Raw genomic sequence first — 12,511 nt, 5'->3', positions numbered from 1 at the left:
GAAGACACACACAGACAATGCAGGCTTCTAGTGTGGGAGTAAATACCATCTGACATACAATTAAAAATTGAAAAGAGCTCCTTAGGCTTTATATAAGAGTGCTGTACTCTTGAATATCAAAGCAAAATGTTAATCATTGCGACTTGCACTGCAGCGCATTGAGTTCCATTCTAGGGCAATCCGGCTGAACATTAAATGTATTCTGCAGAGAGTGCTGCTTCCCTGGGCTTCTGAAAAATTAGTGCTTTTATGAGTGCTTTTCAATGTGTGTTCCAGTTGTTGTTGTTGTTGTTATCATTATTATTCTTACTATTTATTAAATTTGCATACCACCCATCCTGAAGACCTCAGGGCAGTTCACAACATAAAAATACAAAACAAGAACGTAAAACAAAAACAAAACAATAACCCCCCTCCCGCAAGCACATTTTTAAAAAAAACATAGGATGTTAATAGGATGTTAATCAGCCAAAGATTATAGAGAAACATTTCTGCCTGGCACCTAAAGATATGTAATGAAGGTGCCCTTCCCTGTTTTTCTTGCTTGGGTCAACTTGTATTCTATATGATCCTTATAGTTTATGGGATCGGAATTGACATGGGGGGAGGGGATTTCAGAAAGGTGGTGCTTTGCCCTGGATCTTTCAGGTTTTCCTAAAAAGCTCAACAATTATGTGAGTGTCCTGGTTTTTGCATTTTGAGATATAGCAGCCTTAGTGTTGCTCCCATCCCTTCCTTCCCAGACCTCAAAACTGCATACTTGAGGAGTTATCCGATGTTATCCTCACCACATCCCTGTGATGAGGTAGCTTGACTGAAAGCAAGTACTGTGACTGATCTAAGGTCTCTTGGTGAACATCATGATGAAGTCAGGGTTTGAATCTGGTGTCTCTTGTGCAATTCAGTTCTTTACCCCCAAGATGTCTTGCTGGTTGTAAGCTATTGATAAGGACTTACAGAGACATTTGTAAACACCTCTCCCTTGCATTTGCATAAAGGATGTAATTCGTGTTTCCGTGGTATTGCATTCCAGTTTCCCTCAAGTTTTTATGATGTAAAGCTTGTGTTCTCCTGCAAGAGCATCTAAAAACATCTCCTAAAAGTTGCACATTTCTACATACATAGACTATCTTTACCCCTAAACCAATATTGTAAGATGCCTGGTGTTGACATTTTTGTAAAAATGAGCAAGGATTTTAATCTTATGCAGCTGTCTGCCTCTTCTTAAATTAGGTGCTCTGAATTTTGAAGGCTGCATACATAATTCCATTTCCAAATGAAAAGACTTTGACAGTTCTTAAACACTGAGACATTAAGGCTGCCCCGGAGCTTACTTCTAAGTAAACATACACAGGATTGTGGTGTGCATGATATTCCAGCTATTAAATAAAAGTTTTGATAAATTTGGTGAATAAAAGGCATGAAGGAACTGACAACAGAAGATAGGGTTGTGGGCAAGGCTGAAGTTAGTTCCAATTAGTCAAAACATATTGCAAATTTGGGAGAGGGCTATATAAAACAACAACAGGAGAGGAATAAGTTTTGAATTAATTGTTTGAAGTTGATTAGACTGGCTTGTGAAAGTGTAAAGCAGATAAAGCGAGATAGCATTATGCCTAATTGCATCATGTTTTCAGAGGGTGAGCTATAGAACCAATTAATACTCTGCTAAGATACATTGCAAAATACGGGAGATGTTAATTTTACAAAAGGCTTTTACACTTCTAAAAAACCGTTGGTGTGATTTGGCCTTTGCGATGTGACTTGGTCAGGGCCGTCTTAAGCATATCTAGTGCCATGGTGCAAAGCTCCCCCACCCGCCCCCCGTTTCCCAGAGTTGTCGAGGAGGTGGGCAGCAGCTGGAGGGCAGCTCCTCCAGCAGGGAAGAGGCGGAGGCTAAACGGGGCGCCTCCTGGCTCAGTTGCACACTTCTTGCCATAGTGGCCACGGCAGATGGAGGCTCCGGGTGCAGTGCTGCTTCAGTGCAGGCGGCGAGCTGATACCGGGAGGCGTCGCATCCAGCCTCCACCTCTTCCCTGGCGCCCTCCAGAACTTGACACCCTGGTGCCCTGTGCCACTAGCCTCTATGGGTAAGACGCCCCTCGGATTTGGCCTTTGTGATTTGGCCCTGTGCAATCAGGCACAGGGTACATTAAGTTACAATTTTTAAGCCTTGATAGTAGGTGAGCTTGCAGCAAATTTTGGGTGATCCCAGAAGCGTAGAACAGTACGTTTTCACAGCATTGCTAAGCCTCTTGCTATGTCAAGTCTCCTACACAACATGTCACCGAGTTGAATGCAGGCTGCCACCTATTTAATGTGGCCTGCCACTTCCAACTTCACACATTTGCAGCAGCAGGCAGGAAGTTTATCAGGCTTGTGTTGGGCTATATTTGACTCAAGACTATCACAAGTTTTGCAGACCTGTTTTAAGCGATACTTTCCAAATTAGCCAACTTCCCACAGAGGATAGGAGGGGACAGTTGCTTTCTGTGCAAATATCAAAACCGGTTGCTTTCACATTGCCTCACAACGCTGCGGGCCTTGCTTTGTTGCTCCTGTCATTGATAACCGTTATATTCCAGGAAAGTGTGAGGAAGAAGCACTGAAACCATGACTGAAAACAGTAAGCCCAAAATGAAATCCTCAAAAAATGAACAGGCAGCTAATCCATTATGTTGTAGCTTAGGCCTTGAAATCAATAGCAGCTTAGAGTAGTGTAAGCTTTAAATAGAAGTTGGTTCATAATCTCTTTCATTTCTTCTTCCCTGGTCCATTTTTTTTCTCATGGTAGTATTTCCAAACCTAGAAAAGTGCCTTTGTGAGAGTAAAAACTGAATTTAACCAGTTTTTGACTTCTTCATGACAGGATCCTGAACCTACAGGAATAAGTCCTCAAATTGGTACCAAAGCTGGAGGGACATTCCTAACTATCAGTGGCACAAACCTGGACACTGGCTCTATTCAAGATGTTCAAGTTTACCTCGATAATGTACCCTGTCAAGTGTAAGTATAAGGACTTATAAAGCTGCCTTTCCTCTCTTGGGTGTGGCCATGCCATCTATATTGCAGATTTCTAACCTCTGCCAGTAGAACTTTCAGCCATCTTAACGTCCTCTGAATTACCCTAGCCCCACCTAAATTGTTTTCCCCATGGACTGTTTTCTGCAGATCCTGATGATGCAATGGAAATGTAACATTTTCTCTCTCTTTATCTAAATCTAATTAGTGTGAGTTCACACTGATTTTGTCCACAGTATATGACTTTAGAATCAACCAGCCACTTAGATGAACAGCTCTCAGAAGATCAATCCTCAGAGGGGTCATTCTCACATTATCCTCCTTTCCCACGAATATATTTTAATAGGGGCACACTCAGCTAAGATTCATAGCTCATACTTGATTCGCCATGTGGGCATTGTTGCACAAAACATTACTAATGATTCTTTCAGTGGCCTCACCCCAGTGATAATATCCTGGACAACGTACATATGAAGAAACCCCAACACTGCAGGAATATTCAGCTGTCCCATACAGGAATCAAACCTGCAACCTTGGTATTATCAGCACCACGCTCTAACCAACTGAGCTAAAAGCTGCCACTGTGATTTTAGTCTTAGTTGAGAGATATTCATGGAATCAGCCTTTATTGGATTATTATTCATCACCAAACTTTGAAGAAGACATGAGCAGCATACATTAGACTGTTCCTTTTTATGTAGCGTGGATTGTGACCCTTCTTGAGAAGGCATGGGCTGAACCATCGATGACTAGTACACGGTTAGCACAGTAAAATGTGAAGTGCAATTGTCGTGATAGGTTCTAATGCGGTAGTATTGTTGCATTGCCATTTGAGTGCCAAATAGCATTTCAGGAAGCATGTGAACAGATACGGACAAGTCAGCACCTAACACTGAAAACATGTACCAGATTGCAATGCTCTGAGCAACAGAGCTAGAAAAGTGCTTTAAATTTGTGAAGATCACCTTAAATATTACAGTCAAAAGACAAGGGAAATGGGTAATTTGTACAGAAGCTGCATATAGTGTTGTCTGCAAGTGTCGTGTTCATTCTGTTACTCTGATGACTTAAATAGGGCTTTACTATTGCACTTTCCTTGTATTTGTTTTGGCTGTGGAGGGTAGGGTTGTCTACGACTGACATGAAATTATTGGAGAGAAATGAAGCTAATTGAGGCATAAAGAAGTATATAGAAGAGTGAAAGCAGGACTTCCTTTGCTTTTTGCGCTTACTTGGTAAAATACGTCAACACTCAGAAAGGACCACCAGACCCCCTTGGCTAGAGATCTCACTTAAAAATAGGCAAGCTTCCATAGCATTTTGTTTTAGAACCTTAAAGTGAAGGTGGTCCTCAAACATCTGAATGGGACATCAGGGAAAGATGAAAGTCATACAAAGCATTAGGTCAAAACAGTCCAAAACTAACCTCCACGAATTTGTTCTTATCTGGGCATGGACACTCCAATATTGTCGAATGTCTGTGTCCTGGCAGCAGAACCTGCAGCCCACATGTTAAGGGACTTTGGAAGAAGACTGGCTTGAAGGACCACTCTGGCAGCCAAACAACAACAGCCCAGGGATAGAGTTGGCATAGTCTCATGATGGGTTGGGCTGTTAACTCATATGCACCAGGCCCCTTAAGGAGATTCCCCCATGGATTCATTTCGGCAGAGAACAACCCTGACTGTGGTCTCTTACCAATGTCCCAGCTGCTTGTGACATTGAAAATGAAACAAAAGTACTACCCTGAGCAAAGGTATCTGAAGAGCTATCTTTTTTTGGGGGGGCATGGCTGAGCTATAAGCCCAGAGTCAATTAATCATGCTCACATCACTCCTTTGCTCTCCTGATGTCCCCCTTCTCCCCCTTCCCAGATACCCAGCACAAAGGGATACAGTGGTACCTTGGGTTACAGATGCTTCAGGTTACAGACGCTTCAGGTTAAAGACTCTGCTAACCCAGTAATAGTACCTCGGGTTAAGAAATTTGCTTCAGGATGAGAACAGAAATCGTGCTCCGGCGGCGCGGCAGCAGCAGGAGGCCCCATTAGCTAAAGTGGTGCTTCAGGTTAAGAACAGTTTCAGGTTAAGAACAGACCTCCGGAACGAATTAAGTACTTAACCCGAGGTACCACTGTATTTGCATTGGATGTTAGTGAACTTGGTTTCTCATATGTTCATGCTTATACACATTCACTGTTTCTCTAATGTAGCCATAATAATAATAATAATAATAATTGATAATTTATTATTTATACCCCGCCCATCTGGCTGAGTTTCCACAGCCACTTTGGGCGGCCCCCAATCGAGTGTTAAAAACAATACAGCATTAAATATTAAAAACTTCCCTAAACAGGGCTGTCTTCAGATGTCTTTTAAAAATAGGATAGCTGCTTATTTCCTTGACATCTGATGGGAGGGCATTCCACAGGGAGGGCGCCACTACCGAGAAGGCCCTCTGCCTGGTTCCCTGTAACTTGGCCTCTCGCAGTGAGGGAACCGCCAGAAGGCCCTCGGTGCTGGACCTCAGTGTCCTGGTAGAACGATGGGGGTGGAGACGCTCCTTCAGGTATACAGGACCGAGGCCGTTTAGGGCATTAAAGGTCAGCACATTATATCAAATGTAACCCCATTTTAATATTCTAAATGTTAGATTAAATAATGCTGGTATTCTCTGTGTCACTTGAGGAAATGAAGATGTCGTTTTCCTGTGGGCTGGGGTTCGGGAGGTTGTAGAAGTCAGTCTTGATGTGATTTTCCTCTCTCCTTTTTTCTTAATTTAGTATCACATTTGGGCAAGAAATAGTTTGCGTTACTGGACCAAATAGCAAGGAAGGGCCTGTTCCTGTAACAGTACGGCATGGAAGCAATGAAAGGAGGATAGAAAACGAACCGTTTACCTACAGTGAAAACCCTACAGTTAGCAAGATCACACCTGAAGTCAGCATTTGCAGGTAATGAAATATTTCTTTTGTAGCAAAATAATGTCTTCAACTTTAATGAGCTGAAATTATAAGGTTTCCCCCCTCTCTGCTTTCAATGTAATTATTAGATAACAAGTATCCTGGGTCTAAGCAATCACAATAAATGTAGCATAATTGTATATTTCTTCTAAAACAGAAGTCATCACCATCAAGAAAGGCAGAGCTCTCTTTTGTTTAAGAATAATGTATCAAATTAATAAAATGTTCATGACTTTCTTCCTACTCCACTTGAAACAGATTAAGGGTTACAGTCAACTGGAAAGACCCATTAATGAACCCATTTAAAATTGAACTTCACCAAGTCTACTCTGAGTAGACATTAGGAGAACAATGGGATACATGGTTTTATTTGTGCTTTTATATTTTAGCGGAGGCCGAAATATTACTGTCGTTGGAGCTGGTTTTGATATTATCCAGCATTTCTCTGTGAAAGTTATATTTAAGCCTTTTGTCGAGAGATCATCAAGGAAGAGGAGGAAGAGGCAGACAGAGGAGGTACAAAAGGTAACCATCGTCTCTCCTTTGTACAGAAATACAGTGTGGGCAGTATTTTATTCATTTATTAAATTTCTATAGCACCCTGCATCCAAAGATCACAGGCTCATTCTCATGCCGCTACCCTCCAGGGCTCTCATGGAAGAGACACAGGGTCCCAGTCGGTTCATACTTAAACTGTACCTAATCCAAAAACCCTTGAAATTTCTCTTTGTTAGTTTTAGTGGATTCAGTAGTTGGTCAAGAACGTTAGGATTTAATTAATAGGTTTTGAGTGGCATAATTGGAAGAGGGTGAGTCCGTGGGGCACAAATTGCCATGTCCAAGCCCTGCAGGGCTCACACCAATCAGGGAGGAAGCTAAGGAAAATGTTTATGTGGTACTCTTGCAGATTTCCCCTCCATTTCCCTCCTATTACCGTATTTTTTGCTCTATTAGAAAGACACACTTTTTCCCTCCTAAAAAGTAAGGGGAAATGTGTGTGGGTCTTATGGAGTGAATGCAGGCTGCGCAGCTATCCCAGAAGCCAGAACAGCAAGAGGGATTGCTGCTTTCACTGCGCAGCGATCCCTCTTGCTGTTCTGGCTTCTGAGATTCAGAATATTTTTTTTCTTGTTTTCCTCCTCCAAAAACTGGGTGCTTCTTGTGGTCTGGTGCGTCTTATAGAGCGAAAAATACGGTAATTCCTATAAGAAGGAATTTTGCTGTACCCGCTCCAAGGCGGGGATAGTTTTCTATTCCAGCTGGAAATGTGTTAAAGAAACCAAGGAGATTTCAGATCTTTGTGATGTTGCTGCTTTTTTTCCTGTTTTATTCACATTCTTAATTGTAATTTTAATGTTTTGAATAGTTTCCCCCCCCCCCTGTATGAGCCCCTATATAACATGATCTGATATGCAGTAAACCAGGGGTCAGCAAACATTTTCAGCTGGGGGCCAGTCCACAGTCCCTCAGACCTTGTGGGGGGGCCGGGCTATATTTTTTGGGGGGATGAACATATTCCTATGTCCCACAAATAACCCAGAGATGCATTTTAAATAAAAGGACACATTCTACTTATGTAAAAACACACTGATTATTGGACCATCCGCAGGCCAGATTTAGAAGGCGATTGGGATGGATCTGGCCCCCGGGCCTTAGTTTGCCTACCCATGCAGTAAACTCACACATTAGTATGCAAAGGTTAATTTGGAAGAAGCACGGACACTGCATAAAACTACAAGTGAAATTCCCAGTTTATGGTGTAAAAATGATTAGCGAAATTAATTGTGTCAAAGATGGCATGAATGGAGTCCAGTTAAACTTAGTATTCAGAAATGCACTGTTTATACACTGGGATACACCTAAGATCATCCATCCTAAAACAATGCATGTGAAGTAGCTCATGTTTTTTACCAATTTGATAGACACAGAGATGAATTACCAGTGCTGCAGTAGCAAAAATACCAACTTTCAAAAAAAGACTAAAGCATATGAGATGGCAAGAGAGAGGTGACAGCTTGCACATTGAATTCACTTGTATATGTGTGAGACAAAGAGGGAGGGAAGGATAAAGAAAAAAACGTAAAAAATTACCTACCAGTGATCACCAATACTTGTTTGTTTGTTTGTTTAGTTTGAAGGAAAAACCATCTCAAAGATCAATGACACCACCCTAGTCTTCTTATCACCACCCGTCCTGGAGGACCCAGAAAATTACAGAATTACTGTGCTTCTCCAAATGGATGGTCATCAGGTGGGAAAAGACTTTCAATATGTTGCTGATCCAACCTTTGAAAACTTCACTGACGGTGTCAAAAAACAAGTCAATAAACTTATTCATGCAAAGGTAAGTGTGTCAGGAAAATGACCTCTCCCAGTGTGCTTTGCCCTTTCGTATTTGCATTTGGCGCTTTCTTTCCTAATTGTGTTAACCTGATGCAAATGGTTGACTGGAATAATTCCAAACACTGTTTTCAAAGACTAGTATTGTCTGAATGTGGGGAGCATAAATTCCTTTTTTTGTGCTACTTAGGGGTGGGGGAGACCTGTCTTTGCCTGCTGACATATGCCTCTAAAGGTTTCCTGTCAGTGGGGTTTCCTCTTTCTGAAATCAAGAATTGAGTCCTTATCAGCAAGTTCTCCTGACATTCTTTGACCTTATTTATACCCCCTGTTGCCACCAGGGGATGATATTGGATATTGTAAATCTAGGCCGGCACTCTCGTTGCCCTGCAGGAACAGCTTCCATGAACAAGGCTTACAGATTTGCCTCAGAACGTCAGCTACCCTGAGGGTATTTCCTCTTTCACATAGATATCAAATCCAGCTGTTTGGTTTTCAGATGGAACTGTGCGAAACATGAATGTATTAATCATGAAAGCTTTTATCCTTTTCCTTCCCTCTCCTCCCCTCCGCTCCCAGACACCACGAAGCGAGTTGATAGCTAAGATGGCTTAGTGTTTCTGTGTTTCTGTCTAGGGCAGTAATCTCAACAAAGCTATGACGTTGGAAGAGGCGCGAGCATTCGTGGGAGAGGAGCCCTGCGTCATCAAAACCCTGACGGAGAACGATTTGTACTGTGAGCCCCCTGAGGTGCAGCCCCCGCCCAAGAGAAGGCCGAAGAGAGATACAGTTAATAACCTGCCAGAATTCAGCGTAGGTCACATTTATCTGTCTTTTTAACAACACATATAAGGTGTGCGGCACAGAGGGCATCTTGTTTTGAAGTGGCAATAATAAAGAGCCTTCTTTTACGCATGATTTGTGCTTCCAAAGAGCACAGGCAGAAGAAAACCATTCTCCCGTTTGCCACTCCTTATCTAGAAACAGAATGTGTGAAAGCAAGCGTTAGCTTTCTTTTGCTAAGGCCTAGGCTGTACTGGTACTGAAATGTGCATCGATCTAGATCAGTGCTTCCCAAGCTTGGGTCTCCAGCAGCTTTTGGACTACAATTCCCATCATCCCTGACCACTGTTCTTGGTAGCAATGATGGGAGTTGTAGTCCAAAAACAGCTGGAGAGGAGACCCAAGTTTGGGAAACTCTGGTCTAGATTCAGGGCACCCTACCAGCGCAAGCAACCCCAAGCAGCTGCTTAAGGAAGGAGTACTTTTGGAGGAGTCAGTGAAACATGTGATCTGGGAAATGCACCCCAGGGAACTGCGGTCGTATTTATTTAAAGAAAGAAGTTATAAACCACTCACCATTCACAAATATTGTGGTGGTATCCAAAAAGAAAATTACTGTCAGGGGTTCAGAAGCAGAGACGCAGAGAAGGGTGGAAACAGAGAGCGAGGGGGAGGAAGCCGAAGGGAGAATGAGTGATGATGACGACCCGAGATCTCCAAGCCTAAGCAGTGAGTCAGAGGACTCCCAAAAGGGAGCCCCAGTGAGCAGAGCAAGGGGGGGATCCGGGGGGACACCCCAGGAGGAAGGGAACAGAGGAGATTCAGAGAGCAGCAGCTGGAAGTCGGGACCCACGCTCATAACTGAGGGCGGCAGCAGCTGGAAGTCGGGACCCACGCTCAAGACTGAGAGCAGCAGGGAGGAAGGTAGCCAGGCATCGGGTTCCGGAGGCTGTCAGCAGGAGGGAGGGCACGAGTCAGGGGTGGTCACGCCCTCCTCAGAGAGCGAGGCAACGGTTAAGAGGAAAGTAGAGAGTTGGGCGCGCGCGCCAAGTTCAAATGCAGCGGAAGCTGGAGCAGTAAGCAGCCCGGAGAGTGAGCCAGGTCCTAAAGCCCGCCGCAAGGAGGCAGAAGGATCAGGGGGGTCAGCGTCAGAGGAGAGTAGAAGGGAGGAGGCCCAGGGGGGCAGAAGGACCCAGAGACGTAGGGAGAGGCGAAGGAGGTGGAGCAAGGCTAGGGTATTAAGCTGGTGTGCAAGAGGCGGGGACTCAGACGGGTCTTCGCCGACCTAGAGCAGAAGGTGTAGAGCTGCACGCTGCAGTTCGGAAATGAAACCTGTAACTCAATAAAGACTCTTTTAAAGTGGACGCTGTGTGGCGTGGTCCTATGTGAGCTGGGACCTGGTAGCAGCTCTGACAGTAAGACCCGTCTCCTCAAAGCTTCAGAAACCTGAAACCTCGCAGCGGGAGCAGAAGCCGCTAGGGGAGGAAGAGGGGTGTCTGTAAGCGAGCTCACAAAGGTTAGCAAGATGACGGAAGAACAGAGGATCTCCGCGCTGCAAGAGGCAGTGACCCAGTTGTCCTCAGAGGTATTGGCTTCCAAGAAACGGGAGGAGGAGACTACAGCCGCCTACAGAGACCTACACGCCAGGTTTGAAATGCTTGTTAAGCAAGGGCAACCGGGACCCAGACCGGAGGGCGTGGGATTGGCACGGAGAGCAGGAGGGCTTGTGGCTCACTTCGATGGGACTTTGCAACAGTACCCTAATTTTAGAGCAGACGTAATGTGCGCACTGCAACTGCTGGCAAAAGACTTTAGAGATGAGGAAGAGAAGGTGGGGTTCATATTGTCCCATTTGCATGGGGATGCCAAAGCCTGGCTGCGCAATTTGTGGAGGGATAAAGATCCGGCGCTTCAGAATGCAGATGCCTTTATCAAAGCGATGGATGCGTGTTTTTTGTCTACTATTGATGTGGATCTTGCCAGACGGGAGATTCATGGACTAAAACAAGGGAGGGCGAGCGTCCGGCAGTATCACGCCCGATTTTTTGCGCTGGTCAGTGCTTTAGAATGGGATCGGGATTCGCCCCCTGTCAGAGACCTCTTCTGGGAGGGTCTAAGTTCAGCGGTTAAGGATGAAATTGCAAGGGGGGAGAGGCCCCGAAGCACGCAGGAGGTGGTCCAAAGGGCGCTGACTGTGGGGGTGAGGCTGGAAGAACGTCCATGGTGCAGAGATGAAGGACGTGGAGGGCGCGAAGCAGCGAGAAGTTTCTCTTTCGTTCCGAGGGAAGCAGCGCGTGCGCAATCCACACCTCCGCCAGGAGGGGGAGGGGAACCGATGGAGGTTGGAGGTGCAAGGGCTCAGTCAGCAGCCAGAGCCCTAGCACCGGCAGCAGTGAAAGCGAAGCCTCCTAGAGGGAACAGGAAGTGTTACATCTGCGAGGATCCAGGCCATTTGGCGAAGGAGTGTCCCCGGAGGCTCCACAAGCACACTGCAGCCTCAGCAATGGTGACTGCAGCAACGCAGCAAGGAGAACCACAGCAGGGAAACGACAATGTCTGGCTGGAGACGGAGGCACTGGGGCCCAGCCAGACGCATCTGTGAAGCAGTCCCCAGCAATCTTGCAACCCACGGATCCCCTCCCACCCAAACCAGTAGTGCAGCTCACAGCATCTCTCCAGCTACCCGACGGCGTCACTATCGAAGTGCCGCTTTCTGTGGATTCTGGAAGCAACGCAGACTTTATAGCGCAGAGCTTTGTGGAGCAGCACGCTATACAGCTATTGCCTGCCACTCTGCCCCTGCAAGTCGTCACAGTGGATGGCAGAGAGTTGCTAGGGGGGCAGGTGGTGAAGCAGACGCCACCGATGGTGATGCGCCTTGGCAACCACAGGGAAGTCATCAGTTTTAATGTCACCCAACTGTCGGACACGCCCATTGTGTTGGGCATGAGTTGGCTGGACAGGCACAGTCCGACACTGGCTTGGTACCAGAGACAACTGATCTTCGGCTCCTCTTATTGCGCAGAACACTGCATCCTGCCCCGACGGGAGGGAGAGGAGGAGGAATCACAACTGCAGTTGGGAACGTTGCAAGCGGTCCCCCACAAATACGCGAGCTTTTTGGAGGTCTTCTGCGAGAAGGAGGCGGACAAGCTACCCCCTCACCGGCCATATGACTGCAAGATTGACCTCCTACCGGGGGCGACGCTGCCGAAGGGGCGGCTATACTCCATGTCTGAAGATGAAATGCAGGAACTCAAACAGTTCATCGAGCATAATCTGGAGCGTGGCTTCATCAGAGAGTCCAAGGCAGTGGGGGGCAGTCCCGTTTTCTTCGTGAAAAAGAAAGACACGCCCCAAAAAAGACTAGTTGTGGACTACCGCCTTTTGAACCAGATGACCAAA

General features: G+C 45.6%; 1 protein-coding gene across 3 annotated transcripts in view; it reads left to right on the top strand.

The window, feature by feature from the left end:
* The window catches only part of PLXNB2 (plexin B2), a 347,353-nt gene that overhangs the window by 292,601 nt on the left and 42,241 nt on the right, over positions 1 to 12,511 (top strand). For all 3 annotated transcript variants that reach the window (XM_082242442.1, XM_082242444.1, XM_082242443.1), the window contains exons 18-22: positions 2,870 to 3,006; positions 5,804 to 5,974; positions 6,373 to 6,508; positions 8,115 to 8,327; positions 8,960 to 9,136. In XM_082242442.1, coding sequence (XP_082098568.1) covers positions 2,870 to 3,006; positions 5,804 to 5,974; positions 6,373 to 6,508; positions 8,115 to 8,327; positions 8,960 to 9,136 — 834 coding nt within the window. The remainder of the gene's footprint in view (positions 1 to 2,869; positions 3,007 to 5,803; positions 5,975 to 6,372; positions 6,509 to 8,114; positions 8,328 to 8,959; positions 9,137 to 12,511) is intronic.

The sequence above is a fragment of the Podarcis vaucheri genome (genome assembly GCF_965113315.1).
Source record: "Podarcis vaucheri genome assembly, contig: SUPER_10_unloc_1, whole genome shotgun sequence".
NCBI classification, from domain to species: domain Eukaryota; kingdom Metazoa; phylum Chordata; class Lepidosauria; order Squamata; family Lacertidae; genus Podarcis; species Podarcis vaucheri.
The sequence above is the reverse complement of the archived record's forward strand: the minus strand, read 5'-3'. Positions and strand labels throughout refer to the sequence as shown.